This window comes from Balaenoptera acutorostrata, chromosome 1 (assembly GCF_949987535.1).
Source record: "Balaenoptera acutorostrata chromosome 1, mBalAcu1.1, whole genome shotgun sequence".
Taxonomy (NCBI): Eukaryota; Metazoa; Chordata; class Mammalia; order Artiodactyla; family Balaenopteridae; genus Balaenoptera; species Balaenoptera acutorostrata.
The window spans coordinates 17,843,377-17,869,278 of record NC_080064.1 but is presented as its reverse complement, the minus strand read 5'-3'; the positions used below and the strand labels follow the sequence as shown (position 1 = coordinate 17,869,278).

Sequence of the window (25,902 nt, the reverse complement as noted above, 5' to 3'; positions counted from 1 at the left end):
CACTGAGTCCCACTTCCTCATTTTAGAGAGGAGGTAGCTGAGACCCGAGGAGGAGAAGCAATTTCCTCCAGATCACAAGAGAGACAGGGGCAGATCTAGGAGGCAAACTTGAACCCTACAGGAGCCAGGCAAGTAACACAAATGTGTGACGCAAGCTGGTGGTGAGCTACCCCCCATGTTCACGTGTTCTATCTGAAGAGGCAGTCAGTATTCGGCTCCAGCCAACTGTGGCCATGTGGGAATGTGGGCCTAGGGAAGCCAGATTGTCTGACTTTTCACAAAGCCAGAAACGGGATTTCTCTGTAAACTCTCTTGATTTTTAAATGTTGGCTAAGAATTCAAATTGGATTGATGATCTCTGGGCCTTGAGACTGGCCTTGGGCTTCAAGCTTGCTCTGGCCACTGACTTTGTGCAAGTCGTATTATCCCCCCAGGCCTTAGTTTCCTCATCTCTAAAATGGGCCCCATGGCTCCTGCCCACTTACCGGGTTGCTGTGAAAACCCAATGAGCTAACGGGTTTAGAAATACAAGCTACGAATGGCCCTGTGACTGTTCCACAGCCTCAGTTCTCTGTGGAGGCGCCCCTTACAATGTAATGAGTTAACACCCGATTTGTCTAAGTTAGAACAACATTATTCTGACCATTATGACAGAGATTGCATTTTTATGGCAGGTTTGTGAGTTCCAGAACCCTCCCGCTTGCATTATCTCAGGATGTTGATGGAGTCAGAGCTGGATGGCTGCCTTGGAGACCCTCGCCAGAGCCAAGCATTTCCTCTGAGCCAGGAGATACATTCCAGAGGCCACTTGAAGGGCGGTGAAGAGCATGAGCTTCAAAGTCCTCCAGACCTGGGTTCGAATCCCTGCTTCCCACTCCCTAGTTATGTGTCCTTGGGCTAGTCACTTTCTGAGCTTCAGTTTCCACATCTGTAAAATGGGCGTAATTATAAAAGCACTGGGTAGGCTGTTGGGGCAACTGCATGATATGACATATACAATGCCCTTAGCAGAGCTAAGAGCTGTTATCATTATCATGTATGGAAGTTGGTGCCTGGCAGGCATAGATAAGGGCCAAGAAGAAGGGCACAGCCGTAGAAGATCTTGTCCCTTTCCTAGGATTAGGGAGGCTGAATTGGGGTGGGGATGGACCCTTGAGGAAAACCTGGATGGGAACCAGAGAGGCAGGCTGGAGGGGCCTTTCAACTACTCAGCAAAAGTTAGATAGACTCAGAACTTAACTCTGAACCTTTGGCTTTTTCCTGGGGTTAAGTGAAGAGTGGGAGAGCTGGAGACAGAGTCCCCTAGTAAAACAGCACCCACGTCCCCCTACTCTGAATCCGGTTTCCCACTGGTTTCGAAAAATAATAGCCACAGTTAATATTTACTGCGTGCTCACCACACATGAGGTACACATTCAGTCTGTCAGCTTCATCTTTCATGAATTAACCCATTCATTCCTCACAACCATCTCAAGAACTATTATTATCCCCATTTTAGAACTGGCGGAACCAGGGCTCAGAGAGGTTAAGTAACTGACGAGAGGACACAAAGTAAAGGACAGTCTGACTCCAGACATCCTTGTAACCCGCAGGCTATGCTGTTTATGGAACAAGGGAGAGAGTGGTCAGGGCTTGCCTAAAGGGCTCTGGGATTTCAGAGAAAGGAGCAAGTACTCTGGCAAGGAGTAAGGGTGCTGACATTTCATAGTAATGACAACTGATGAATACTGGCACAGCCGCGGGTCAGTCTGCTCTGCTGGCCACTGTAGACAGGACCTCATTTAACCCTCACCACGAGCCTCTGACAGGCAGTATCTCCCATTTACAGATCAGGAAACTGAGGCTCAAAGAGTACATCACTTGCTCGAGGCCACAGAGCAGACAAGGTCTCTTCCCTGAGGATACCCCTACCCCCAGGGGGCTGCAGCAGGGCTGCAGATGGCTCCAGGAAGCTCACAGCCCAGGCTAAGGTGGTCTAGGCAAGCCCCCCAGGTGACACAAGAGCACTGGGGAGACAGGTGTCCCCTCTCCACCCTCCGGAAGGCACCTGCTTTAAAAGGCCCTAAAACCCTAAAATGCTTTCAAGGCAGCCTTATCAGACAGCTGATCCCAATCAGGAAGCTTCCAGGTGCTGTCACGATCAACGGCCCACTCCACCCCTGAGAGGTGTGCAAACATTCTTCCCTGCCCTGCCCTCCCCCAGCCAAGCCTCCCTCCGTTCACCGGCAGGCAGGCAGCCTGGGCTGGTGGGCACTAACTGATTGATTTCACTTCATTTCAGTCTTTTCCAGTTTCCTGCTGAGGCTTCTCTTCCTCTTTCCCAGGAGTCGTGTGTTTTATCTTAGGGCACTGGGGGGGCAAATCTGCCTGCCCAATGGAAAGACCTGGGGAGTGAGTTAAAAATACAGATCCCTGGCCTCGATCTGGATCTACCAAATCTCCAGCTAAGTCAGGCAAACAGGCCAGGCCACGAGATGGGACGGGGCCTCGGTCAGAGGTGCAGGCCAGGTCCACCTCTGCCAGGAGGCCCTCCTGGTCTCACCCCTCCACCCTCTGAGGGAGCACAGTCCCCCTGCCTTGTCCAGCCCAGGCCTGTCACCAGCCAGCTCCATCTGCCCCTTCCTTTAGGGGTCTCTCTGCCTGCAGGGGTTTGACCTCCAGCCTAAGCTCATAGGTGAGCTCTGGGCAGGCAGAGATGACAAGCTGGTACGCTGGGCCTTGCTGAGTACCCAGCATAGCTGCCCAGAGAACCTGCCCCCATCCTGGCTTTGGGGCTGATGCAAAACCTTGATGAAGTGGTGGGGGCCAAAGGCACCAGGAAGGACAACCCCCTGGGCGGGACTGGGGCCACAGGAGGGCAGGGGGGCTGGCAGTAGGGCCACGGGGCCAACCTAGGACTCAAGCCCCCCACTGTGAGCCTGGGTATAGGCTTGTGTTTTCACAACTGTTCTGAGAATCTTCTGAAAGCTAAGGATTTTCCTTGGAAAATCCACATTAACATCCAACATTCTATTATAATTTCAGGGTGATCCCGGAGCCCCACAACTAAGAAGGCCTGTGGACTCCAGTTGAGAGCCCCCCCACCCCCAGTTCCCTGCCATTGTAAGAACCAAGTATCTCCCCCCAACAGGGCCCTGAAGAAGGAGGCCAAGATGGGGCTCAGGGCCTGCCCACACTTGCGGGGTCACCATCCTAAGGCTGAGGGGCAGTTAGGAGCCTGTGCGATGGGCTGGGGGAGACACAGAGGGCTGATTCGTTGCCTGAACAATCTAAATGCCAAAGAGGGGGGGCAAATTAGGACACAGCCGTCACTGACCACACCCACAGGCACTCCAAGGAAGAGGGCCCTGGTGGGGCTGAGAACAGCCTCTACTGTACATAGCCACGTGCCTGACATTTTCTGTGGGTGTCCACAAGAACCCCTGAGGACACGGTGTCCAGCTCCTTGCCCAGGGCACACAGCATGCAGTGCTGGGATTTGAACCCAGGTCTGATTGCCCAGAAGGCTGTGCCTTTTCTCTACTCCACAGTCAGTGAAGTTGGCCAGCCTTGTTTCCCACCAAAGCTGGAATCCCTTCTCCCACCCAGCACCTGACATGAAGGAGATGCCTGGTGACTCTTTTAAAATATATAGATGGATGGAGGAATGAATAAGTCAACTTGCTTTTGAATTCGGGCTTTAAATCTAAGCCCTGATTTCCTGGCTAAGACGAATACATGAAAGCAGCCTCCTTTAAAAATGAGAAGCAGGAGAAATAAACATAAAAGAAAAACCAATTCTAAATTAATCCCACTGAAGGTCGCTGGGTCTTAGATAGGTAATGCCCAAGCAGAGGGCTGGGCTGGGAGTGGGAGAGACAAGAGGTGTATGGCAGGGGGAGGGGCAGGCAGCCTCCCTCAGCCCCTGTAAGAAGGGGGACTTACCTAGCACACAGCTGCTGCTGGTCCCTTTGAATCCTTAGCTCTGGCTGAACTGATCTCTTCATTATCCCCAAACATTTTCCTGCATTCTGGATCCCTGCTCACACCATCCCTATGCTTCTCCCTCCTGGAAGATTTCCTTCATCTCCCCAGCCAGATGACTCTCTCCTCCATCTCTGTATCATTCTCCGGATACTTACTGTATAACACAGTATAATATATTCATTCATTTGTTCACTCAACATTCATTCATTCATTCAACGTTCCTTAGCAGATTATGTCTTTCAGTTACCGGGCACCATGTGACTGGGCTCAGTTCAAGGCACTGGGCTGCCGTAGCAAACATGGCAGACGAAAACCTCTTCCCTCCTGGAGTTTACAGTCTAGTGGGCAAGATGGACACTAAACAAGGAAACCAACACATCTCTGATACCACTTCAGATGGCAGTGGGTATACTGAAGTAAAGCAAAGCAGGAGGGATAGAAAGTGTCTGAACTGAGCCTGTTTTAGATGAGGTAATCAGGGAAGGCCTCTGGGAGGTGGCATTTGAATGGAGCTCTTTTTACCACAACTGTGGACACAAAAATGAGCCAGATGAGCTCCCTCAGGGAGCTCAGAGTCTAGCAAGGAAGAGACAAGCTGGCCTTTTCTTGACTGTGTAGGACGGGGTCTGGCTCACCTGAATATCCCACACACTGAAGCCTGTGATCTTTCCAAAAACAAATCTGGCCAGGTCCCTCAATGTCTCAAGAACGTTCAATGGCTCCCCACTGCCCTCAGCATCAAGTCCAAACTCCTCAGCCTTCCATCCGAGCCTGCTCTCCATTCTCAGCCTCATCCCCCTTTGCTGCCCTCAACACCCATCTCCCTCAGATACACCCAAGTAAGTACCCAATCATCTTGCCTCTGTGTCTCTACACACGCTGTTTCCAGGCAAAGAATTTGCCTCCTCTTAGTCCCAAAGTTAACCTCCTTAACTTTTGGGAACACAGTTCATTAATGTGACAGGTGGCTGACAAAGTTTTGTTGCAGAGAGAATGGGAAGTAAGAAAATGAGGCATGGGGCTTCCCTGGTGGCGCAGTGGTTGAGAATCTGCCTGCCAATGCAGGGGACACGGGTTCAAGCCCTGGTCTGGGAAGATTCCCACATGCCGCGGAGCAACTGGGCCCGTGAGCCACAATTAGAGCCGGCGCGTCTGGAGCCTGTGCTCCGCAACAAGAGAGGCCGCGACAGTGAGAGGCCCGTGCACCACGATGAAGAGTGGCCCCCGCTTGCCACAACTGGAGAAAGCCCTCACACAGAAACGAAGACCCAACACAGCCAAAAAAATAAATAAATAAATTTAAAAAATAAAAAAAAAAAAGAAAAAGAAAATGAGGCAAAGAATAAAGCCATAAATGACAAAGTAACCGGCTTCCATCCTAAACGGCTTCTGCTGCCCCAGGTGGTTCACAATTTCCTCCTGGCAGCACTTGGGATACACTTACCACATTATATCTTGCCAACTGTTTCCCCATCAGTTTGTCCCCTATCTCCCTGCCTGCCCCAGGAGCCAGCACCACACCAGCTAGAGAACAAGCTCCATAAATATTTGGAAACCAAGAGAACAAATGTACAGGGGAGATCGGTTTTCTCTAGACTTCAACTTTTGGATTCCATCTAGTGGCTGGTCTTCTGTTGGACATGTCCCTAGGGCACTTCCATCCTCTCCAAGTGCCCATGCCAGATGCTCCAGACTTGTGTTTCCTTTGGAGGGTCTCATGGTTTGGGGAAGATACTAAACTCACCATCCTAACACAGGGACCCTCCCTCCCTAAAAAAAAACTACACACACCCTCTCTCCTCTCTCAGAGGCTGGGGATTTCCTAGACCTTAACACTCAGGACAGCCTTGTTACTACAGGGCACGGGAGGGGGAAGGGCCAGGAGTGGTGGCCACACGCCTCTGGGTACTGGGAGCCCCAGGGGCTGCCCTCTCATCACTCCAAGCTTCAGATCTGCTTTTACAGACTGTGCTGCTCCCGGGAGGATCCTGTCTCTTCTGGTTGTGTCATGAACAGCACTGCCCATCCCCATCTTCCATCCCCATCTTCCATCCCCCAGAGGCCACACAGTTCTTCAAGGTGACTTTTTGCCATCCATTATCTGGTCTGAATCTCACAAACATGCCTAATCATTGGCATGATTACCCTCACTTGACAGATGAGAAAACTGAAGCTCAGGGAAGGGAGGTAGGGTGCATATGATGGAATCCTAGGAGATTAGGTTGAACATTTTAGACCCAGAGAAGCTGAGCCCCTTATAGGGAAGGGAGCTGGCCCAGGGTCCCATAGCAAGTGAGAAGTGGGGCCTCTGACCTCCACCTTGCAGCACCTCCCCCTCCATTAGGCCAGCTCCTTCTTAACCCCTAATGGACTGGACTCCTTAGTGTCCAGGGGGCAAAGGAAGAGCCGGAAGCAAGGTCTGGGGTGCCGACCACAGCCCTCCTCCCAGCCTGCTCCCAAGTGGCAGCCCGAGCAGCCATGCCCTCCTGTGACGTCAGCAGCCGATCAGCCCTGTGTCCAGGGTCCAGGGCCCTGGGTCGAGAGCCCTGGCCAGAGCCCACCAGATTCTGACCACCGCCTCCCGGGGCCATGGCCGGACAGACGTGGCCCTTCCATCTACCCCACGGTAATTAAAAACACACCCAGGCCTTTTCCAACACGAGAGGGGCCAATTTTCTTCCCCTCCAGCACCGCTGACTACAATCCGAATAGCAATATTTATGCCAAGCTCCCCATAATACTGTAAACATCCCAATGTATAGCGGGCCAACGCATGAGTCATTTCCCCAAAGCCAGAGCTAATAAGTGGTACCTCAGCCATATTCCAGGGAGCTCCCACCAGCACCGGGCCTCAGGGCTGCGCTCCACACCCAGGGCCCGTGGCACCCTTGGTGCCCCAGTGGCCCCACTCCGGGAAACCTCAGGCAGCCGCCAAATCCTCCAGGAGCCAGAGGACAGCTGCCTCTGTGCCAGAAACTATGGCTGCCATCCAGGGACACCCCTCCACCCCCTGAACTGCGGTCACTAAAGCACTCATTACTGAGAAACTAAAGTTATAGCACGGGATCCCCCATTGAGCCTTTTCCAGAGGCTGCAGCCTCCATGCCTGGTCCAATCAGGTTTTTTTTGTTTTTGTATTTTTGGGGTTTTTGAGCTGCAAGAAGGAAAGGGGCTTCACATCATCCCCAAATGGCCCGAGATGAAGGTACTCCTCGGTCCTATGGTGGCAGAATCCTGGAGAGGTCACCCTGTTTAGGGACAAGAAGACCTAGCAAAATGAACAGAGCACAAGCTTCAGGGGCTTCAGATTCCCATTCTATTTTTATCACCCAGTGACCACAGGGTGAGACACTGACTTTTCTGAGCCTTAGTTTCCCTTTCTACTAGAAGGAAGTAAGACTCATACCCACCTGACTTTCGTGGAAGACTTATTTTGGGGAATCCAACAAAACTGTGGGTAGGAAAGCACTTTGTAAAGCTTAAAGTATCTTGTCAACTGTGCAGCACGTTGTAAACCACAGTACTTTGCATATAGTGCAAAGTACTTCATAAACTGTAAAGCGGTTTGAAAACTGTAAAGAGCTGTACACATGAGAACCATTATCCATAGTCCTTTCTTGCCCTACAGGCTCGTCCATTTCTGGTGGACACACCCAGACCCCACTAACTTTCCCTCCAGAGCAAGCTGGCTCAGGAGACTTGGCAGCCACCCTGACCCCTTGAGGGTCGGGTGGGACCAACACACGAGGCTATGGGGAGACGGCCCAGAGACCCTGGCCAAGGCCAACACATGGCAAGAGCATCTGGTCCGGCCCTGGCGGCAGCTGGAGAGTTCCCGGGGCTCCAGCGGCCACTCTAAGCTCTGCCGCCAGCGGGGCGGTGGCCGGCAGGGGTGCCCGGAGACCCCGCGCAGCCAAGAGATGCCCAAGGACCCATCCCCCCCGTAGTCCTCCAGGGGAGGGGACCCCATTGTAAGCCGCGGGCGATGGGCAGGCACCAGAGCGGGGTGCTGGCGCGCTCACTTCCACACTGCCAGTCCCCGCTCTTCGGGGCTCCGACCCCATCCCGGGGGCGCGGACCGGGAGCCCCCACCCCAGCCAGTCGCGATGCCTTCCTCCTTCCGCTCCCTGCCAAACTTTCCAGCCCCAACTGCGCGCCGGGCCCCGCGGCCGGCGCCCCTCCACCCCGTGCCGAGCAAGGCCAGGCCTGCGCGCAGGGGGTGGCCGGGCCGGGGGCGGCGAGCGCGCGTGGGCAGCCCCCGGCCCTGGGCGGCGCTCGCCGGGCTGGCTACAAAGCCTCCGCAAGATGGTCCCTTCGCCTCCTCCTGGCACAGTCAATCAGCGCCCGCCGTTCCCGGGCGCCCGTGGGGCCCGCGCCTCCCGGCGCGGCCGGACACACCTCCCCGCGGCCACCTGCGCCCGGCGCGAGCCCCGGGGCAAACTTTGCGGGCCGCCGGGCGGAGGTGGGCGCCGGCGGCCGCTCATGCCCGGCCGCTCCCCGCCCCCATCACCCGCCCGCTCGCTCACCTTCCACGGCGGCGAGCAGCGGCAACAGCAGCAGCGCGGCCCCCAGCCTCCGCAGGGCCATGGCTGCGCTTCCCGGGGCCTCGGGCCGCGGCGCCGCGGGGCCCGGGCGGCCCGGGCTGGAGCGCGCGCCCCGGGCTCGGGGGGCCGGGGGGAGCGGCGAGGCGCGGCGCACAGACAGCCGCCGCCACCGCGCAGCCAGCAGAATGAGCCATCCAGCCCGGGCAGAACGGGGACCCGGGCTCCGCCAGCGCTGGGCGCGGCCCACCTGAGCCGCGGGCGCGGGGGGAGCCCGGCCGGGCCGCCGCTCCCCGCGCGCGCCCAGGACCCCAGCTGGCCGCGCGCGCTGCTGGAGCCCCAGCCTCCCGCGTCCGCGGGGCCACCCGGGGGCCTTGGGGGCGCTGGAGCGCGGAGGTGTCGCGCGCTCCGGCGACTGAGATGCCGGGCTCCCCCCGCGCAGCAGTGGTCTCTCCCGGCGCTGTGGCTCCTCCAGATAAAGCAGCGATTTCAGCCCAAATGTTTCTGAATTTTTATTGAATGCTGCAAAGCCGGAGAGCGTCTGGCGCGGCTGACAGGGGCAGGGAAAGGGGACCCTGGGGGAGGGCGGGGGAAGGGGCTGCCCAAAGCGGGGCCGGCCCTACCTGTCAGGGCCGGGAGTGCCACCCCCCTCGCCTCAGCCCTGCCACCCGGGTCCCTGCAGCTCCGAAAGGGACCGAACTGCAATGAATGAAAAAAAAAAAAGAGGCGGGGGGGGGGGGCGGGTGTGGAGATGGGAACAAAACAGGCGTCTTTCCCAGGCGCTGGGGCTGGGCTGGGGCCTCCGCCTGGGAGAGTGGGCCTTGGCGCTAACACTGGGGCCTGGGGTGGGGGGGGTCACTCTGGCAGGGACGGGCCGGGCCCTGGCAGGCAGACCCCAGGCCTACCCTCCCTGCCTTGTTCTGAGCGAGCCCACCAGCCCCTCCCTGTAGCCCCTTCTGTCTGTACACTGGATTTCTCTCTCTCTGTTCATCTTGTTCCCAAGGCAGTTTGGGGGTGGTGCAGATGGGGAGGTGTCTCGGGAAGCCACCCCCGCCCCCATGGAATGGACCTGTCTGTGCAGCCATGGTTTTGTGCTGTGGCTGTCCCTTCAGGGAGGGCACAACCCCTTGTTCCATCCCTGCTCTGACAGCCTTCATCACCATCATCATTAAGGGCTTTGCTGAGGCTGATGGTGGCCGAGCTGCAGGGGGGCTACAGGAATCACCCAGTCAGGGCCTCTGGCCGTTGGTAGCCACACTCCTGACAAACAAGACTTAACCAGGAGCTTCCTGCCCTGTGGAGTGGGTGTAAGTGCCCAGTGGAGGAACAGACGGTTTAAATTCAATCGATGCCACCCAGACCTCTCGCATCCCTTTGTCCCACAAACTATCAAAACGTCCCAGCAATCCCCTCCCTTCAGGCCCACCCTGCAGTTCACACCAAGAAAAGGACACCACAGACTCTGAGACCCCATTTAAGGTTTGGAAAAGTGGGTCATCTTTAGAAGCTTCAAGGGTCCAACTGAAATGGGCATCATCCTGGAAGGCCCCCAGGAGGAAGTGGGCCAGGAAGGCTGGGAGAGACTGCCTGGGAAGCAGACAGAGCAGAAGTGAGCAGAGACAGGAAATTAGGTGGGGGGTTGCCCCCTGTTAAGCTTCAGACTCCTCCTTGGCCAGGGTCAAAATCCACTGGGGTGTGGCTGGCCTTTATTTTTAGTCCCTGCTTCTCAGACTTCAGGGAACCCAGGGTTTGAGAGACCCTGAGCTTGGCCCATCCTGGGGCAAGACTCCCTCTCCTGGGCAGACAGGCTCCAAGCTATTGCACTCATCAGTGCCAACATCCAGGTGCGCCCCACCCCTTCCCAATTCAAGAAATATTTTGTGAGCACCTGTTATGTGCTGGGGGGATTCAGCACTTCTGCTGTGTTTCTATCCCCTGGAGCCCTTGTCCCCATTTTCCCACCCCATTGGTATTTCCCTCTTTGATTCCAAATAAGAACAGCAGTGGCATTTATTAAGGACCTGGTACCAGGCACTAGGCTAAGCTTTGTTTATACAGTGTTCCCCCTAATCTTTCAACCCTATGAGGTAGGAGCTCACCTTTTCAGTTGATGAAATTGAGGACCAATTTGTCCAAGGTCACACAGCAAGTCAGAGCTGGGATTTAACCCCAGGCATGTCTGACCCCAACACTGATGCCCCCCTTGTGCCTTTCATGGACACAAAGAGCTCAGGGAGTCATTTGTCGATTTCCCACATCCCCTTTTCACAGATAAGGAAGCTGAGGCCTAAAGAGGGAAGTGACTCACTCAACGTTATATAATTAAATGGACATCAGTCCAGGGCATTTAACTGGCTAAAAAGGAAAATAGCGATAATAATCAAATAAAGCCCCCTCCTCTCCCATCTTTTTCTCCCTACACATTATTTTATTCCCCATTTGGGAGCCCATAGTGTGGCTGGGTTTTGCAGTCTGGCGAGGCCCCTCCTCACTGGTCTCTGTGGCAACTGCCTTCAGCTGTGCCTTTGTCCCAGCTGTGCACTCCACCTGGTTGTCCTCTCCACACTAATGGCTTGGATTTGCCCCCCCCCACACCAAGAGCTTTAATTGACATTGGCCTCACCTCCCTCAGACCGTTTGCACTTGTTATCTGTTTCCTGAGAGATGGTTAGCCTCATGCACAGCAGCCCACTGCTGGTGTCTCAGATTGTTTGTTTCTAATTTGCATCTTATCTCTACCACCCCTTCAGACTGGGAGCTGCCTGCAGGCAGTGCAGGGACTCTGAACAATATACTCCCAGGGCGGGAGGCCCCAGAGAGCATCTGACCCAATCCCCTCCTCAGCAGAGGAAGAGGCGGCTTAAGCTTCATTTGTCTAATGACAACAGCTACTCGCATTTGCAATCACGCTTTAACAGTTTACAAAGCAGTGTTCACACCCATCAACTCAACTGATGCTAATTCAACCAGCCTATCCTGCCAGCCAGCCTGGCAGCAGTGGGAGCTCCATTTTTCAGAAGGGGAAACTGGGGCTCAGAGAGGGAAAAAAGTACTTGCCCAAGGACATATGGCAAATTTGGGGTGCAGCTGGAACTAGGCCTTCAGTGACCTGACAGCTTTAAATCAAATTTGATGAATAAACATTAATGGGGCACTTCCTACAGGCCAGTTACTGGGGAGGCAGGGACACAGCTGTGGACCTGCCTGACAAGGCCCTGCTCTTTTAGAACCTACATTCTGCTGTGTAAGACCTATATATGGACAAGATAATTAAGATAAGGATAAATGCTAGGAAGACAAGACAACAGGCAATGGGACACTTGGTGACTGAGAGGAGGCGGCTATTCTAGCCAGGGAAATCAGAGAAGGCCTCTCTGAAGAGGGAACATGAGAGCTGAAAGCTGGATGATGGGGAGTCCACCATGTAAAAGTGCGGAAAAAGAGTTCCAGGTGGAAGGAACTGCAAATGCAAAGGCCCTGGGGTGGGAATATACAGGGTACCTTCTAGGAATAGCAGCTGAAGCATGGCAAGCAATGGGAGTGTGGAGGAGATTAGGTGGTGGAGGAGGAATATGATTGTATTTTAAGCACAATGGGGAGCCATCGAGGATTATAAGTAGAGAATGAACTGATCTGAGGTAGAGGAAGCAGTATGAGCGTGGTGGTTCAGCAGGGCCTGCGGGCAGCCTGGGTGCTAATCCGTGCCACCATCCTCCTGGTCTAGGGGGCTGGCCGGGCCTCTATACCCCTAGACTGAGACTCCAGGGTATGTCGATGCCCTTCTCTAACTTGCTGTGTGAGCTTGGGCAGGGCACTCACCCTCTCTGGGCCCCACTTGCTACAAATGAAAATGCAGGCATTGGCCAAGGTGATTTCTCGGAGGCCAGTTTCAGTCCTGACTCCCTCAGTGTTATGGATTCAGTGGGGACAGCAGGACCTGTGTCCTCATCTCAGCCATACCAGGGGATGCTAATCCCCTGGGTCCCCTCAGCTTTCCCTGAGACCTTCCTCCTGAGGGGGAAGGTGGAGGGGCTTCTGAAAGGGAAGTGCATTATGCTGAGTGACAGCCTGGAGAGAACATAGAGGTCACCTTTCAGTGTACCTAGGTCTCCGACTCCCGTCCCAATGCCCCTTCCCTGCCCAGGTGCAGGACTGATGCAGGCACATGGCCAGTTGTGGGGCAGACCCACCTGGAGCCAGTGCCAGGCCAGGGGGAGTTTCTTAGTAGAGATTTGGCTCAAGTTCTAGTTCTGCCACTAATTTGCTGTGTGACTTCAGACAGGGCCCTTCCCCTCTCTGGGCCTGTGCTGGCAGTCACAGATCTACCCTCATGAAGCTCAGGGCCCAGCATTGTCCAACAGAATACAAGCCCCACATGTAATTTTTAATTTTCTAGCAGCCACATTAAAAAACATAAAAAGAAACAGGTGAAGTTAATTTTAATATATTTATTTAACCCAATATATCCACAATATTATTGTTTCAACATGTAATTAATGAACTATTTTACTTTTTTTTTTCCTACTAAGTCTTTGAAGTCTGGCGTATATTTTATATTTCTGCATCTCTCAGTTTACCCCTGCCACATTTCAAATGCTCAACAGTCACATGTGGCAAGTGGCTAGTGGCTACTATATTGAATAGCATAGATTTAGACATTGACATCAATAATTACCCAACAGAGTGAAAAGTGCTCTTTTATAAAGACTGATCAAACCTTTCAGGGGCGCAGAGGAGGGAATCACTACCTCTGCCTGGAGAAGGACGGAAGGCTTCCTGGAGGAGGTGACAGTTGAAAGACAAAAAAAATCTTATTGACGGCTAGTATCTTTCCTATCCCTTTTAAGAAAAGTTTTTCTACCTCATGATAAAAGTAGCCCATGTTCATCGGTAAAAGTAAAGAAGATACAGAAGAGTTAAGAAGGGAAACAAAAACTACCATAATTTCCCCAGCCTGAGAGGCATTGTTAATGTTTCAATCCATTTCCTTTCAGGCATTTTTTTAGGCACAAGTATTTTGCATATAACTATAATCTTGCTGTATGCACAGTGCTGTGTCCTATTTTTTTCCCCTACCTAGCACTGTAGAGCGAGCATCTCCCTGGGTTGTTAAAAACTCTCATGCAACACTATTGCTATTGGCTATGTACTATTCCAGGGAAGTACTGGCCATAAAACCTTTGTGCCTTCCTGCTTCACCTAAGGGTGCCTGCAATACCAGCTCCGCTTTGGATGCCCCTCTGAGAACAGAGGATGCGGGGATGATGCAATGAGCAACCAGGAGGGTCAGGTGCCCTGAAAGCCATGCTGTGCCTCATTCCTCACTGCCAGTCCTGGGCTTTTGTGGCTTAGAGCTGGAGATGGCTGGGCTGGGCTGCAGCTCGGAGCAGCCAGTCTCCCCACTGCCACCTGGCGGTCCTGGAAGTGAATGCACCCTCCAGGAGCGCAGCACCACCCAGGTGGCCTGTGTCAGGAGGTGCTGGCATCCTGGGTTTCCACTTTTGACCCCTGGTCTCTACACCACTCTGTGACCAGCCTTCCGCAGTGGAGGGCATCTGAGTTTTTATTCTGGAGTAGGGCTTCCTTCCTGCTCTCATTCTGAAGGGTTGTAGCTTTGGAGAAAGACTGCCCAGGTTCAAATCCAGCTCTACTTTCTAGGAACCTTGTAACCTTGGGTAGCCACTCCATTTTTCTGTGCCTCGGTTTCCTTATCTGTAACATGGGATAATAATAGTCTATCTACAACAGTAAGTGCTCGATGTTTTAATTATTTGATGCCAGAGGGAAACTAAATGCAAAGTATAGAAGGTGGATCTTATTTAGTCTCGTCCCCTTTCTCTAGATCTCTGCTCCTAACCTTCCAACCCCTGGAAGGTTTTCCTGAAACTCGAAATCTTCAATTGAGCTACTTTCCTGCTCAAAAGTCTTCAGTAGCTCCATGCTGCTCCCTGCAATAAATACAAATGCCCTAGCCTGGCATTGAAGGTCCTCGGGAACAGGACCCAGCTCACCTTCCCAGTCTTGTCTCCCATTTTTCACCTTCAGGTCCCCTTTGCTCCAGCCAAACCGTTGTCCTCAAGACTCCAGGGGCATCCTCCATTTTCCCACCTCCACGCTCCTGTCATACTCAGCTTCACTTTGGACCACATTTCCCCCATCCTCCAAAGACCTCATCACATACCACCTCCTGCAGGAATCCTGCCATAGATCTACTCCCCGACTCCGAAGCTCCACGGCATGCTGATGGCACACATGTCAATTTCCTTCATCTTGTATTCTTGTAAATAGCCTCATGGGATGGAGAGAATCTGGCCTTTGGGGTTAAGGGAGGTACTTGTTCAAATCCTGTGTGATCTTGAGCAGGGAGGATACTTAACCGCTTGGAGCCTCAGTTTCTTTCTATGTAAATGGTCCTAATCCTTACAGGTTTGTTATGAGTGTAGAAGGAGAGGACACAAACAAAACACCTGCCACCTGCAGATACCTGTGAGACGTTAGTTCCATTCCCTGCTAACTTATGGCCCCTCTAGACGGGAAGCCCCTTTGGGGCAGGCTGCATCCTGTTCAGCTCAGAATCCCAGAGGGCCTGGCACATGGGTCCTGTGTAAGTGCTTGCTATAGTGAATCGAAACTTCTCTCCCACCAACACAAAAAAACCTTCTTGGCATTGGAAACAGGTGGTGAAATGCTATTCAGTATCCGTGAGCCATGGGAATTACCACTCAGAGCCACAGTCACTTCCTCCTGGGAGCTGGGAGGGCCTGGATTATCCAGCTCATAGCTGAGGGTCCTAGAAGGGGTGTTGTTCTGGCATGCAATGGGCAGCCTGTCTCCACAGCCTGTTCCCACCCATCATTGCTTTGATCCTTACAACAATCTAGTGAGCCGGGCAGCCCTCCCCATATTATGGTGCAGGAAACAGCAGCCAAGAGAGGATGTGACTTAGCTAAGGTCACTCAACAGACTCGTGAATGTTGGGCTAGGTGCCAGGTGTCCTGACCCCCAGATAAAGACCCTTTTGAGGCTGTTGCTATGATGTGACACCAGATTAAACGTTAGGAGGCCTGAGTTCAAGTCCTGATGCCCCCATTTACTTTCTTCATGGCTTTGGGTAGTTGTGTCACTTCCTGAGCCTCAGTTTCCTTGTGGCAAGGGGCCCTGTTGGGAGCTGAAAGGAATCGGGAGATAGGAATTGCTTCTGGAAACTGTGGAGTGTCATATCCAGGTAAAAGGTTGTTACAGTTGACCACCAAGCCTGATACAGGATGCTTTGATCTTTGCACCACATCGGGAGTACACAGGGTTTTTATGGCTGCTCGCCTGGCCGGCTGTTTCCCAATTTGCCTCTCTCTTGGAGTTTGAAAGAGCTGTTTTGATAGGTGCCTGGCAACAGGGGTGCAGCAGGGTGGGGCTGCTGGACAGGCAAGCTGAGTGTGGCCAGGAGAAGGCATTGAAGGTCAGGAGAGCTACCCCCTTCCAGATAAGGCTCAGAGTGGGATGGGCACTGGGGTTGGGGAAACCCACAGAAGGGTAAATCATTCTTTAAGGACACTTGTACGTGAAAAGAAGTCATAGAACCAGGTGTAGCTGAGCTCTCCAGTATAATAGTGAAGTCCCATTAGGACAAAGATTACAGCTGGTTCATATTTAAATAGGACCAGGCACAAGGAGGTGTTCTAGAAGCTTTTACCAGATGGATGAGTGGATGGATGGATGGATGGATGGATGGATGAAGAGGAGGGAGGATGATGACAAGCAGGCAGGCTTCCAGAAGGTGGTGACATATGAGCTGGGAAGATTCTCTGGATTACAAGAAATTGACTCAGGAGTTTTTGGAAGGACACATCTGGCAATCAAAAAATAGGAATCTCTACTCGATGTTCAGGCGTTAATGGAACGCGGCAAAAGACTCAGGAGGCCTGAATGTGACCTGTGATTATTCAGAATCTAAGGCATCTCTAACCATTGAGATAATGATAGTAATAATAATAGCTGCCAGGGGCTGTGCTGAGCATTTTATAAATGTTGTCTCATTCACCCCTTGAAAGATTCTCTCAGCATGCCTGCTTGAGACCTTGGTTCCCTTTCTTCTCTCTGCAGCTTATTCCTCTCTGCAAGCACCTTGATTGCCTGACTGTGCTTCTCGGGAGAAACTGGGATTGGTCCAGCCAGCAGCTCAGCCCAGGGTGGGCACAGCATTTATGCCACCCCATGGGTCCCTGGTCAGTCCAAAGTCCTCTGCCCTTGGGTCTCATGGGAGAGGGAACAGCCCTGCCCAGGGTCTCAGGTGGGTTGGGGCAATGTCAGGACGAGAACTCAGATCTCCTGGTGATTTTCTATCTCTGGGCCGGGATGAGAACAGACATCTGGGGTCCAGGAGAGGTTCTGAGAAGAGGGAAGGAAAAGGTGCTTGAAGTACTGGGCCTGAACTTCCCAGCCTTCCCAGACTTCTCTTGGACAGACTCTGTTCCTGGGAAGAGGGCCTCAAAGTGCTGTGCCTCAGGGCAAGTGTTTGATATTGGTGATGATAGAACCCTAGAATTTTTAAACTTGGAAGAGCCTGACATCAGCTTCTGCACCCCTCTCATTTTATAAATGAAGAAACTGAGTCTCAGAGAAGGAAAGTGACTAACTCAAGGTCACACAGCAAGTTAGTGGGTGACAGTGGTGAGGTGTTCTCTGGGCTATGGAGCCGACTTGGCAATTGGCCTCAGACTTCCAACCACGGAGCTGGAACAAGGAGCTCAAGGGGAGTCCAAGGAGACCAGGAAGGTGGTTTTCATCTTTCTAGCACCATCTCGCATGCTGTGCAGAGCTCAGCACTGTAACTGCCTGAGACGGCATTGGAAAGTAGCCAGTTTGTCAATTCTACCCATTAACTAATAGTCTATTATTTTCCTTTGGGATTAATTTTTAAATACAAATAGCATGTTTTATCACACAACTGAACACTTAACATCCACCGATGGCTGATCTCTGAGCAGGGGCCAGGCCTTCCGTCCTCTAGTGGTTCAAGGGGCTCAGGCAGCCCCAGGGGAAGGCAGGAATGGAGGTACACGTAGGAGCAGGTTCACACCTCTTGTTCCTAAGTTCCAATTCTGCACCTTACTCATGATACATTTGGGAAGGGCGAGCAGGAGGGTTGGCATGAGGGGACAATGGTTGAAAATCAGGAGCCAGTTCTCCTTGCCCAGGACATTTTCCTCCACTTAATTAATATCACAAAGGGAAACTGGGTCTGCATTGGATTGTGGGGATTATGCAAATGAAGCCATGCAAAGGGAGATTTCTGAGCTCCTGGTTGTTCTGGCTGCATAAAGGCCTGTCCAGAAAACACCCACCGAGGCCAGGGCTGGGACTAGGGCCATGGGGGAGGCATTTGGAGGGACCCTGACTTAACAGGGCCCAGCCTGGGGCCAGAACTTCTAGAGGGAGTCTGGGAATAGGTTTTCCTAGCCGAGAGGAGCTTGGACTGGTCACCCTACAGGAACTCAGCCACAGAACCCAGAGCTTAGTTCTTCTCCAAGAAGACAGAGGCATAGGAGAAAGGGTGAAGCCTTTGGAGTCAGAGCTGGGTTCAAATCCCTGCTCTGCTACTTACTGGCTGTGTGACGCTGGGTGAGTCATTTCACCCCTAAGCCTCGGTCTCCTCATCTGTGAAATGGGGGCAATGATAGCACTCTCATAGAGTTACATAGAGTTGATGTAAGGATTGAATGAGATACAGTGCATTAACTGCCTAGGATGGCTCAATAGTGCCAACTCTGCCTCCTCTTCCACCTGCTTCATGTGGGATGACTGTAACAATAGTTCATGTAATATAATAACATCAGTAATATAAATAATATAATAGTATAACATCAAGCTATATGTCATACACACACATCTATATTTAATATAACAGTGAAAAATAATGTAACAGTGAACACTTGAAGAGCACCTACAAGAGGTGGGAACTGTTCTGAGCTCTTGATACACATCAGCTCATTTAAGGCTCACAACAACCCTATGAGGTAAGTAGTAATACACCCATTTTATGGATGAGGAAACTGAGGTAAGTTAAGAAACTTACTAAAGGTCACACAGTTTGTGAGTGGCTAAGCCAGGATGACAGGCTGGCTCCTGATTATGGGCTGTGCCATCTCTTACCTTCCTCAGTGGAGGGAGAAGGATGGCAGGTGCCTCAGGGTCAGGAGACCTGGGGTCCAGGCCTGGCTTTCCCTCAGAGTGCAGGGACTGGGCATTCTGATCTGGGGTCCCCAGGAGTGTGTGTGTCAGGAGGGATGCATTTGTTGTGCTCCTGCCTCTGAGCAGAGCCTGGATGGTCAGGGGCCCTCATTACCAGCTCTATAGCTGCCATGGGAGGGCCCTGACATTGATCAGGTTTGACCTGCCCATTTTACAATTGGGAAACTGAGGCCAGAGAGGGAAAGGCACCCACCCAAGGTAGCAGATGGAGTTATCAGCAGGTCTCATGTCTCCCAGCCCAGAGCTTTCTTGCCCCCTCACCCCACCCTCACCACAGGAGAATTGATTTCTGAATCACCAACTGCCTCACGGGCTGAAAATGTTTGCTGAACCTGAGTCATGAGCTCTGAGCTAGGCCCTGGGGGTGGGGGCCAGCACGAAAGCTGAACAGCTTTCCTACCTGTCTGACCGCAGAGTGAGGCCCAGACAGAGGGGAACTCTGGGTCAGGTGCAGAGGAAGGGGGGAGGGTATAGAGGGAGGGGGCAGAGAAATGAACAGACCCTGGTCTCTGTCCTCCAGGAACTCACAGTCTGTTGGAGAGGTCAGACCTGTAATAGTGACATCAGCCCCCACCACAAGTGGCATTTATCAGGAGCTTACCCTGTAGCATGCATTGTGCTACAGGCTTATATTCAGTCTGTTCGTTAATCTTCACAAGGGTCACTGGCTGTTATAATAATAAGGTATAAGATAATGATATAATAATATAATAATCGCATATAGAATATGATAGTGTCACCTATATAATAATATCACATATAGAGAATCACAGACATTTTACAGATAAGGGCATTGAGGCTCAGAGAGGCTAAATAACTTGCCCAAGTTCACACAGCACTACAGCAGGTGAAGGAGGAAGCATTCACCCCAGCTCTGCAGGTCCCTGAGCCTGTGCTCTCCTACTACTCTGTCCAATACACTAGCCACTGGCCATAGGTGGCTATTGAACACTTGAAATTTGCCCAGTGGGACTTGAGATGTACCATAAATGTGAAACACACACTGGATTTCAAAGGCCTGGTAAGAAAAAAAAAAGAATGTAACACATCTCATTAATATTTTTAAATTGGTGATATGTCAAAATAATATTCAGGATATATTGGGTTGAATGAAATATGTTATTAGAATTACTGTCATCTATTTATTTTTACTTTCTTTAATGTGGCTGCCAGAAAATTTTAAATGACACACGTGGCTTGCATTATGTTTCTACTGGACCTGCTGCTCTAAACCAGTGCTGTCCAATAGAATTTTCTGCCATGATGCAAGTGTTCTATTCTGCCTGGTCCTGTATGGTAGCCACTAAATCCTATGGGGCTATTGAGAACTTGAAATATGGCTATTGTGACTGAGAAAGTGAATTTTTAATTTGATTTTATTTAAATTAATTTATATTTGAATTTAAGTAGCCACACCTGGCTAGTGACTACTGCATTGGACCAGCACAGCTCCAGAGAGTTAGGCTTTTCTGCCCTGTGAAGACAGTTAAGCACCATAGTGTGTTACAGGCGTCCTGATAGCTGTGTTTATACCAGGTATGGGGGTGTACAAAGAGAAGTTCAGTGGCTATTAGTCTCCAATGTAGTTGTGGAAATAGAGACTCAGAGAGGTATAGAGATTACACAACGGCACACAGCTTGGAGGTGTTAGAGTCGAGTCAAGGTTTGGCCCCAGGAGAACCTTACTCCAAGGTCCAGGCTTGTCCTCGAGATTTGCTGTCTGCTCTGCTGGGAGAACTGTCACCTAGGAGGCCCTCCAAGGCTAACACTGGCCTGTACCATCCCACCCCAAAGCCCATCCTGCCTCCCATCCCCTTGCCAGAAAACCCAGACGTGGTCACTTGCATCAGTCTGTCCTCAGGTACTGCCAACACCTGCCCCAGGTCTCTCTCCATCACGCCTTCCCAGCTCTCATCCCTCAGCACTTCATGCTCGAATGCCAGCCACATCCTGTCTCATCCCATCCCTCTTGCACGCTCACCAGACCCTTTCCATCCCATCCCACCCTCTCCTCCAGGAAGAGTCGCTGCCCTTGCCAGTGGCCTGCTAGATTTCTATGGCTTCTAAGACTTCCCAGTACTTCAGAATGCAGAACTTGAGCTCCCATCGTGTGTGGAAGCAATATGAGAAGCAGCTGGGCTTGCTGCTGTCCTACCAGTGGGCTGGCTTGCAGCCCTGCTCTGCCACCCCTGTCTGTTTGACTCTAGGTAACTCACTTCTCTCTGAGCCTGTGTCCTCATCTGTAAAATGGAAATAATGACACCACAGGGTTCTTATGAACATTAAATGTAGCAAAGGATGCAAAAAACCCTGTTAACTGTAAAACAAAATACAAACGTGGGAAATAATCATGGCACTCACGATGAACGCTTACTTACCAGATCCTCTGCTAAGCATTTTCATGCTGTTTGAAAATATGTCCCCAAATTCTGAGCTCCTCCTCCCTTCAGGAGATGGAGGCTAATTCCCTCCCCTTGAAGGTGGTCTGGACTTAGTGACCTGCTTCTAACTAATAGAATAAAGCAGAAATGATGATATGTGTCTTCGGAGACTTGGTCATCAAAAGGCACTGTGGCTTTCTCCTCTTGCTTGGATCACTCACTTTGGGAGAAGTTAGCTGCCATGTCTTGAGGATACTCAGGTACATGTTGGGAGGCCCAGGTGGTAAGGAATGAAGACCTCCTGCAAGCAGCCAGCAAGGAACTGAGGCTTCTGCCAAGAGCCACATGAGGGAGGCAGCTCAGAAGTGGATTCTCCAGCCCCAGTCAAATCTTCAGATGAGTGCAGCCCCTGCCGACATTCTGACTGCGACCCGGTGAGACACCCGGAACCAGAAGCACCCCACAAAGCCACTCATGAATTCCTGACCCACAGACACAGTGAAGTTAAAACTGTTTTTTAAACCATGAAGTTTGGGGAATAATTTGTTGCACAGTAATAGATAACTAAAACACACACACAATCTAGTTTAACTCTCATAACATTAGGATGCAGGCATTGTTATTATCCCCATTTTACAGATGAGAAAACCAAGGCTCAGAGAGGAGCTGACACTTGCCTAAGGCCACTCAGTAATGATGTGGTGGACTCAAGACCTCAGCTCTGGCCCATTTGAATTAAAAGCTGGTCTGTGTGGAACCACATGCCAGACATCTCTTAGAGATGCTCCAGTGACTGAATACGGGTCTTTCTGAGCTCCACCAGGAGCCGGTGCACTTCCAAGAACAGGGGTTGTAAACTACACTCCTTGGCCTAATTCCCATGCCTAGCAACCAGTAGGTGCTCATTAAATGCATGTTTGAATGGGAGGCAAGGCATTTAGATCATGTGTGGCCCTGGGCAGGTCCCTCAGCCAAACCCATCCAAACATTTGTGGGGTCCAGGGCAAGATACAAACGGAGATTTACATACCATAAATCTGAATATTTTAAAGCTGCAAATCAAACTAATTAATAATAAATGAGTTATGACAACTATACGTTCATTACAACGAAATACAAAATATGTGCACAGCTGTGGTTTCTGTATGAGTGAAAGTCAGCCAAGTATCAAAGATGACTACACATGCCTGGGTTCTCTTGATGGGCCGATGATGTTTGAGTAAGTAATAAAATAAAAACAGACAGGATTCATAAGTTATTACACATTTAGTCTGTCAATTTTGTTTTTCCTGCTTTTATTTCAGCAAAATCAATAATTGTGTTGTTATGATCAAGATAGTCACATCATTTCTGTTCTGTTGCTAATAATGTGAAATTAGACCACCTTTCTCAAGTCATTGTATTTCTCAGATAGTTTTATTTATTTATTTATTTATTTATTTATTTATGGCTGTGTTGGGTCTTCATTGCTGCACAGGCTTTCTCTAGTTGCGCCGAGCGGGGGCTACTCTTCGTTGCGGTGAGTGAGCTTCTCATGCGGTGGCTTCTCTTGTTGCGGAGCACAGGCTCCAGGTGCACAGGCTTCAGTAGTTGTGGCTTGCGGGTTCTAGAGCACGGGCTCAGTAGTTGTGGCACGTGGACTTAGTTGTTTTGTGACCTGTGGGATTTTCCTGGACCAGGGCTCGAACCCTCGTCCTCTGCATTGACAGGCAGATTCCTTACCACTGCGCCACCAGGGAAGACCCTCTCAGATAGTTTTAAATTAATTTCAGTTGGGAAACACTTGCTCTGTTGAGATGTAAGAAGAAATTGTCAATAATATTCGAAAAGCAATGTTTAGATTAGGAAATGAGCCATGAGTTTCACATAGCAAGTTTAAATGTTGTAATGGGATTGCATCTGATAAATTACGATCATTGTGGAAAATATTACAAACTCTTTGAGCTCCTCTTATAAATCCTATCATGTATATCTTGAGTTTTACTGCCTCTCAAAGCAATATCTAGATCCAACACTCATGTGAGCGATTGGTGTCATGCTTTAAGTTTGTTACATCTGGACCTTCATATATACCAATTTAAGGGTAATATGAATTATTTAATATTGCAAAATGTTCCCCAGCTGCCCTGTGCATTTTGGACACCATGCCCTTTTTTGTGTACCTCTGGAACCACAAATTGGAACAGGAAAAGAAGCAAGGAAATGGACACTCAGTACCATTGGGAATTTACTGCGTTTGTGCTAAGAGGAAGGATCTAAGAAGTCAATTAGTCTTCTCTCTTACCGAAGAGCAAAGGCTTTTCTTACTGTTCAAAGCCTCCCTGTGCTCCAAAGCAGGGAGCGTTGGTAACGTCAACAGCCATACAACCCACAAGTGTTGGTGGCATTTGAATGCAGCCATCTTTTGTGTTGAGGACACAGCAAGGGATGAGCAGAAGCATTTCCCTTTCCTCCTTGGGACCTGAACAGCGTCAGGCACGAGAGTGTGCTGTGCCAGGTGACCGAGGCTCCAGGATTCCTTAATAAATTGTTTGCACTGTGACATGCAGGTCTCTGGACGACTCAAGTGTGGTCTGGTGGACCATGTCTGGGGCAGGAGCTGTGCAGAAACTGAGGGTGTTTCAAAACTTTCACAGCCGTTGCTGCTACACCCAAGCTCATGTTCACTTTCCTAGTCATTCATCTTTTTGTAATTATTTTATAAAATGTTCTAAGACAAATACAATGCGTTTCTCTCATTTCCTGAACAAGTTTAGTACCGTTGCTTTATGAAGCATTGACTGTCATTTCAAAATAGAATTTTATGTATTGGCATCTATATCATTGCAAGTTATGAAACTTTTTTTTTATTGTGGTAAAAAAAATCATAACAAAATTTACCATCTCAACCATTTTTAAATGAACATTTCAGTAGTGTTAAGTATATTCACAGGGCTGTGAAACAAATCTCTTGTACTTTTTCATCTTGCAAAATGGAAACTCTATGCTATTTAAACTCCCCATTCCACCGCCACCTCCCCGAAGCCCCTGGGAACCACCCTTCTACTTTCTGTTTCTATGAATTAGACTATTTTAGACGCCTTACTAGTAGTAATTCATTTTTATGGTCTTTATAAAACGTTCAGTCTGCCACAGATTGGAAATTTTAAAAGCCAAATGGTCCTTTGCAATAGATAGTTTGAGAGCACTGCTTACAAAGTGCAGGGCCTAGGGACAGGGCTTCTCTTGCCCAGGTAGGTCTAAAGGCATTGCTGGTCCACTTTACTGGATCTCAGTTTCCTTGAGTGTAAAAAGGGGTGATGGAGCAGCAAATGCTCTGAAGGCCTTGCAGCCAAGTTGCTCTGGGATGCTCTGGTCACTGGAATTCCCCGTGTCAGGACTGGCTGTCCTGCTGGACAGCCGCCCTCTGTCCCCACCCCGGTGGGCCCTACTCCAAGTCCCATTTCACGCCCTGAGGAATTTTTTTTGTCTGCACTGACACCTGGTTTCCTGCCTGCACAGTCACAGAAAAGCCTTCTCATGGATGACAACTTCCACTGCTCATGTCCTGGCCAAAGTTTCACGGCATTTCCCCACCAAATCCACATTCCTCTAAGGTTGACTGTTGCTCCTGTTTTCCATGATTCACACTAAGGCTGAGAGGGACAAGATGATATTAATGAGGACACAACCAGGGAAGGGCCCCACATTCTAGAATTTCAGAGCTGAAAGGGACTTGATTCTATCTGTTGTCTTATTTTATAAGTAATATACAATCACTGCAAAACAACCCCAAAAGGATATATTTTTTAATCACCCATAATCCCAGCACCCAATGATAACATCTTTAACATTTTAGTGAATCTTTTGCTTGTTTTTTTAACATACATTTTAAAACAACAACATTAATAGGAATGTGCTACCTATATTGTTTATCATCTGCTTTTCCTAGTCAATATTTTTCTACATCTATATATGCACTGCTATGTCATCAGTTTGAGTGGTTGCAGAATTATTCCATTGTGTGTATCTTTGGCAATTGCCAGGACGAGTGTCCTTTGATTGGACACTTCTCTCTGTCTGTCTGTCTGTCTCGTTCTCTTGTATAAACAATGAACAACATTCAATGTTTTCATTATTTCCTTACAATAAGATCCTAGAAGTGAAGTGTTCTAGGCCAAAGGATATGCATACCATATTTAAAAGACTTTGGCTATAGGATTCGACAATTTTGACTAACCACTGTCATCAAAACTATCAAGAGTGCTGGGGCTTCGCTGGTCGTGCAGTGGATAAGAATCTGCCTGCCAATGCAGGGGACACAAGTTCGATCCCTGGTCCGGGAAGATCCCACATGCCGTGGAGCAACTAAGCCCGTGCGCCACAACTACTGAGCCTGTGCTCTAGAGCCTGTGAGCCACAACTACTGAGCCCGCATGCCACAGCTACTGAAGCCTGCACGCCTAGAGCCTGTGCTCTGCAACAAGAGAAGCCACTGCAATGAGAAGCCCACGCACCGCAACAAAGAGTAGCCCCCGCTCACCACAACTAGAGAAAGCCCACGTGCAGCAATGAAGACCCAACACAGCCAAAAATAAATAAATAATTTAATTAATTAAAAAAATCATACTGAAACGTATTTTGAAGCTTATCCATCCAGCCCTTTACTTTGACAGATGTGAAAACAGCCACAGAGGGGAAGAGCTTCTTCCGCAAGCAAGTTAGGACAGACCAGAATGGTAACCAAGTAGTCGATGCCCAGGTGAGGATACCAGTTTCTGGGGTCC

General features: G+C 50.4%; 1 protein-coding gene across 3 annotated transcripts in view; it reads right to left on the bottom strand.

The window, feature by feature from the left end:
- The window catches only part of EPHB2 (EPH receptor B2), a 186,834-nt gene extending 178,122 nt beyond the window's left edge, over window positions 1–8,712 (bottom strand). For 2 of the 3 annotated variants that reach the window (XM_057531212.1, XM_057531215.1), the window contains exon 1: window positions 8,493–8,711. In XM_057531212.1, coding sequence (XP_057387195.1) covers window positions 8,493–8,553 — 61 coding nt within the window. In that variant the 5' untranslated portion in view covers window positions 8,554–8,711. Of the gene's footprint in view, window positions 1–8,492 lie in introns of all 3 variants that reach the window. The other variant, XM_057531220.1, reaches the window with a different exon arrangement.
- Window positions 8,713–25,902: the final 17,190 nt, after the last annotated feature.